This window comes from Rhododendron vialii, chromosome 4a, assembly GCF_030253575.1.
Source record: "Rhododendron vialii isolate Sample 1 chromosome 4a, ASM3025357v1".
Taxonomy (NCBI): domain Eukaryota; kingdom Viridiplantae; phylum Streptophyta; class Magnoliopsida; order Ericales; family Ericaceae; genus Rhododendron; species Rhododendron vialii.
In genome coordinates this window covers 32,420,240-32,426,404 of record NC_080560.1, presented here as the reverse complement: position 1 = coordinate 32,426,404, position 6,165 = coordinate 32,420,240, and the positions used below count along the sequence as shown (strand labels likewise).

The 6,165-nt window shown below is 36.5% G+C and overlaps 1 protein-coding gene across 1 annotated transcript; it reads left to right on the top strand.

The window, feature by feature from the left end:
* The first annotated feature begins 2,058 nt into the window (after positions 1–2,058).
* LOC131323919 (uncharacterized) lies at positions 2,059–2,729 on the top strand. Its single transcript, XM_058355754.1, has 2 exons — positions 2,059–2,523; positions 2,658–2,729. Exons 1-2 carry the CDS (start codon positions 2,059–2,061, stop codon positions 2,727–2,729), a joined length of 537 nt encoding a protein of 178 aa, XP_058211737.1.
* Positions 2,730–6,165: the final 3,436 nt, after the last annotated feature.

Sequence of the window (6,165 nt, the reverse complement as noted above, 5' to 3'; positions counted from 1 at the left end):
GTAATGTTGTTTGTTCAATTCAACAAGAAGATCACAAACAGGATGGGTTCTAGACATTGCATGGGGACGCCGACGACTTCCTTGCTCGACAATAAGTTTTGTTGATGTCCAGTTTGGTGACCGCGGGGATTGCCAAGATTTCATAGACGTTTATTAGCTTCGCAGTTTTGTATCTCAATTGTTCTTAGTTTCTCCTTTCATAATTTTTTATTAAGATTAATTTCACCTATTGAGCAACAAGGCAGCCAAATGGGCACTGAGATTAAAACCAAAGATTCAGCATGCATTTTTTAAATTTCCCTTGTTTGAGAAGTACGAAATAAGATTCTAATTATACTTCCTCCAAAGTCCAAACAAATGATGTAATGTTACCTAAACGGATTGTTTAAATAAATCCCAAAGGAGTTGCCTTACATCATCCACAAATGGGTGTGTTAACTAGTGTTTTAATTATGTGTGTTAAAACTTGGCAAACAAAAATGTATTTTTTATGCTACAATTCTTGCATTAGTTTGTGTGTTAAAATCTTGCAGTGTGCTAGTATATGTGTCAAGTTTGACAACTATGTTAGCAAACAATAAGTTGGTCCCATCTCTATAATTCAAACTCTAACCATAAAATATAAATGTCCATTACTTCTAATATACACTTGTAGGACCCATTTTTTTTATCCTAACAAATATTTTAACCCACAAATTTATCAAACTTAGTGTGGATGTTTTAACACACTTTTATTTTAGCAATATTTAACACACACTTGTGGGACCTATTTTTATCATAATACATATTTTAACATACAAATATACCAAACCCCATTGCAGATGCTTTTAGTAGTAAGGCGTGAGACTTAAGGGCTTGCTAAGGTTTCAGGTTCGAAACTTCTCAGGTGCTATCAGTACATTTGGGGCTAGTCCATACGCAGCTTTTTTCTCTGGCTTTAATTGGACCCGCAAGTGAGCGGTGAGATTGGTCCTTCAAGATTAGTCGAGTTACGCGTAAACTGTTCCGGACATCCGAGTTAAAAAGAAATTAAAAAGATTCTTGTAAATACGCTCAAACGTACATTGTTTTGATACTTCTTAATTATGCACGGGCTGACGTGCGGAGTCATAATTTTTTATTTGTGAAGTTAAAAATAAGGTTATGTGCGATTTACTTTTTCTATTTGCTAATCGAAACAATCAATTAGACTAACAAATTAATTAAAAAGTCAATATATATATTAATAAATCTAGCTTTGCTTTACGATTGACCCTGACTTTTTGTACTTCGAATAATTTTGAAAATCATGCATGATAGCTCAATTTGTAATTTTCTTAAGAATATGTTTCTCTATCTATATTACTATGAATCTATTAAAAAAGCAGCATTTTTTTTTTTTTTTTGAGCAAACCAGATCATCCCAATATGAAAGGTTTCTAAATTAATCACATATACTTCCCCAAGACAACAAATGAAAGGTTTCTACTCTATATTAATTGCACACTAAGGCAATAACAGGCCCCGTTATCTTCCACCCTAAGTGTCAAGAATTACAGATTCATCATCTAGCTTTTGCAGATAATTTGTTTGTCCTTTGTGGGGTTGATCAGGGATCTTTTACTACTGTCAAAGCTGCCTTGGATGATTTCTATTCCTTTTTTGGTCTCAATTCCAACCTCCATAAAAGTGCTGCCTTTTATTCTGGTGTGAGCAATGATCTTAAAGTGGTGTTAGAAGCCATTCTCCCTATCTCGAGGGCAGTCTTCCTGTCAAGTATTTAGGGGTGCCTCTCATCACTTCCAAACTCTCTTATTCTGATTGTGTTCAACTCAAAGATAAAATTTTACAAAGGATCAACAGTTGGACAACGAAGTTGTTGCCCTTTGGGGGTTGATCTCAATTAATCAGTTTTGTGTTACGGAGCATGCAAGTGTACTGGTGTTCGATTTTCATCCTTCCACAAAAGTTATTGAAGGAACCATGATTCGGCACTTGTGGGCTTTGAGCAAGAAATCTGACTCTTTATGGGTTATATGGGTTCATTCATACATCATAAAAAGGAAGTGTTTTTGGTAGATGTGTTTGCCTCAAGACTCTTCTTGGACCATCAGAAAACTTTTTAAGCTTAGTGAGGTAGTGCAGCCCCTCATCAAGTATGTGATTGGAAATGGGAATGGTACTTTTCTTTGGCTGGATTATTGGCATGATGTAGGACCTCTCTATAAAGTATTTGGTGAAGGCATAGTTAATAATGTGGGCAGTTCTCTTTTGGGCAAAGTTTCATCTATAATTCAAAATGGAGAGTGGTGCTGGCCTAGACAAAGAAATAGGGCCATTATGCAACTTATGAGGAGTACCCCTTCAATTCTCATGCCTAACATAGGTGTCGATGATTCCGTGATCTGGATTCCTGCCTCAAATGGTACATTCTCTGTTAAAACTGCTTGGGAGACTCTTAGAACTCCTCTTCCTAAAGTTCCGTGGGCTCCGGTTGTTTGGTTCAAGCAAGGCATTCCTAGATGGGCTTTTATTATGAGGATTGTTTGTTGGGGTCAACTTTCAACAAAGGATAGACTTCTTTCTTGGGGAATGATGGTGGATCCCCTATGTGTCCTCTGCTCTAATGTGCATGAGTCCCATAAGCATCTTCTTCTTTTTTTATTGTTCTTTCTCAGCATGCATTTGTGGTAAAGTTCTTCATATCTTTAGCATTTCTAGAAGTTCAACAGAATGGGGGCAAGAAATAGATTGGGCTATTCAGCACCTCAAGAAGAAATGTCTTTTATCTACCCTCTACAAGTTAGTAATGGCGGGTACAGTGTACTACATTTGGACGGCGAGGAATGACATTGTTTATGCAACAAGCAGTCACTTCAGATGCCATCTATGATATTATTGTTAAGGATGTGCGGGATAGAGCATCTTCTTGGCGGAATTATGGTCGTAGCACTGTTAATAGAGAGCTTTGTGTAGATTTTGGAACATTTCGGAACATATTTTGTAACTAGCTGTAGTTAGGCTCTTGTTTTTAGTTTGGTGTTCCTGTCTTGTTTTCCTGTAGGTTGCTGGGTTTTTTCCGAGGTATGCCCCTTATTTCTTGTATTCTTGTCTCTTTTGGTAATAAAATCTCTCTTTGCCAAAAAAAAATAAATAAATGAGTAGTTTCATGATTAAAGTATTTTCCAAGTCCGTCACCAAAGGCCTACAAAAAACATCAACATTCAAATCTTTCCGTAGATTTGAGTAAAAATTGGGAAAATACTTACCTACTGTTTCAATTGGTAATTGATTTTGGCAATCCACTTTTTGATAAATACACTCCAATATTTGTCTTTTCATTCTCAAAGTGCATATAACACGAATACTAAAAGACAAATATTAGAGTGTGGTTATTAAAAAGTGAAGTCCTAAAATCATTGCCCTTTCAATTTTGCCGCGAAGACTTTGGGTTTCTGATAGTGGGAGAAGAAACTAGGTTAGGAGATTCTATTTGCCACCCTAGATTTTCTAAGTACCACAAATCTTTCACATGGGCTTGGGCAAAATGGAAAATTAAAGTGGGATCAAATGAGTATAATCTGGGCATAAGTTATAACATTCCCCCAGGCGGAAAACGAGTTAATGGCAGTGGAGTCACCAGACCGCAATTGTTCCATCCCTCCCCCCTGTAGTTATGGTGATGGCCGATGGATGTGAACAAAAATAATTAGGATCACCAGCTGCCTTTGTTCTTGGTGGACACAAAAACGAACTTGAATTCCTTAAAGACACTGCCCGTTCATCTTTCACAAATAAGTACTTAAAAAATAAGGACCTATTTTTAAGCTTAAAAATATTGTTTTTTTGCAGAGATTTATTGTATTAAACAAGATCCCGTCGGATCACCAGACCCGACGGGATCTACTGTATCAAATTTTCATTAATGACATTTTTGACATTTTTATTAATGTAGAGGAAAGTTGGTATCACAATATTAATACCCGCAAAGGCGCACCGCATGAAAAAGATAGGAAATTGGATCCTCTCTAATCCCTCAACAATCATGTTCAATCCATTTGTGAGCTTTTTTGAAAATTCTTTAATGAGGGATGGTGCTGCCCCTCAAAAGGACAGCACCATGCTCCGTCGAGTAAGGTCCGCTCTGGTTTCATTTTGATTGAGACAAAACTTTTATAGACTAGATAACAAGTCGTTAATCTGAAGAGATACGAGAAAAACAAACTAAGGACTAATATCATGGTCTTCCCCTCCCGCTGTCTTATTAGGGTTGTGAAACTCCAAGGGGAGGGAGTCAGGGGTGGAGCTAAGAATTTTGGTTAGCGGGGTCAAAAATTAGATTCATATGTAATATATTTTTTCTACTCACAAGTCCAAAAAAAAAACTAAATTAAAAGGTTAATTATAAGATTGATATGCACTAATAATTCATTTTTGCCTCATAATTGGCCCCAAAAGACTTGTTATATATAAAAAATAATACATAATAGTCTCATTTCTAACACTATTAACTCTCAAAAAGAAGAGAACGCTAGAGATTTCTATGCACTTAAAATAAGTTGGGGTAATTTAGTAATTTTTTGTGGGGTCAAAATAGTTAAATTATACTTATTCTTATGAAAATTTGGGATCAAATTGCTAAAAATACAATAAAAATTATACGTATCCCTATGAAAACTTGGCAGCGAGTGGAATAGGCCTACCCATGTGCCTCCACTCCTGGAGGGGACGGCTAGAGCTTCCGAGAAAGAGAAGAGCCCACTGCGTTAAATTCTAGGGTCCGTCACTGTCCTATTTATGTGAGGTGAAACCAATGCGATGCGGAGAGGTTCGGTAGTCCTCTAGGCACTGTTTGTACTTCGTAAGAAAAAATACTTCCTTTAATTTACAACCACTGAATTGAATGCTGAAGTTTTATTGAGTATATACGCTTTATTGCAGTAGATGCTTCATTGGTTGTTGGAAGAATATTATGGATTATGCTAGCCCCAATTTTTTTTTTAATAAAATACAGAAATAAGTCATAAAAAATATCTTTTTGGTCTTTATTAAAAAAATTTTGGATTAATTTTTTTAATTTTTCAATTCTTGTCATTAAGACAAATCAATAATAATTCAATAAAAAAAATTTGACGCGAAACTAATGAATGCAAAAAAATTTGAACAAAGATAAAAAATAAGCCACCTGACTTTACTTAGCCAAACCTGCCAGAAAAAGGATTAATAGGGTATATTTCAGTTACAGGTTTTAAAGATTTTAATGTTCCACTTTCTCAGTAGTTTTTTAAATGGGAAAGTTTGTATATTTACACCGCATGCATTTTTTACTCTATAGACACAAGTGTGGTAGGTTCCCGCGCAAATTTTTGTGTGGACCCCGTCACACTTGTGTCTATAAAGTATAAAATGAAGTGTCAAAATAAGGTGCCAATGAGTAACATTGCTTTGGCAGTCTGGCTAAATGTAGCCATATGCGTGGTTGTAAAACCAATAAGTTATCTTCTGAAGGGGGGGGGAAAAAAAAAAACTGATCTCTGTATTTTGAAACGAATTTGGGAAAAAAAAAGTTTGTTTTCTGCAGTTATCTGTCTAGTGAATCCTCGTTTTGTTTATATATTACATACTTGGTCTATTGATTTGCTTGTACGTTTGAGGTCTCAAAACTCGTATATGCGTTCCCAATATATTCTCAAAAAATATTCAGAAAATTAGGCTAAAATCCAAAAGAAGGGCCTAAATGAGGCATTTATGATTATCCCAGCCTAAGTTTTCGTACGGTGAGGAGGACATTAAATGCCATCTTTTTAGAGTCCCAGAGCCCAGCAATAGGCGCAATTTTTTATTGCTACAGGTACCGACCGGTACCGTAGGAAAATCGTAAGGATAGCCGTGCTGGGCCTCTCCGGTCACCGGACGGCCAATTTGAGCCGTCCAAAAATTTTTTAAAAAAAAATGAGGGGGCCTACGCTAGATTCAATGGCATCCGACGCATGTAAAGTGCTCGATCCAAATACTCCACTTTGGAATATATATGTGCACACATATATATACGAAAGTGGAGTATTTGGATCGAGTACCCTACGCAAGTTGGATGCCATTGAATCTCGCTTAGGCCACCTCATTTTTTCTTTTAAAATTTTTGGACGGCTCGGATTGGCCGTCCAATGGCCGGAGAAGGCCCGGCGC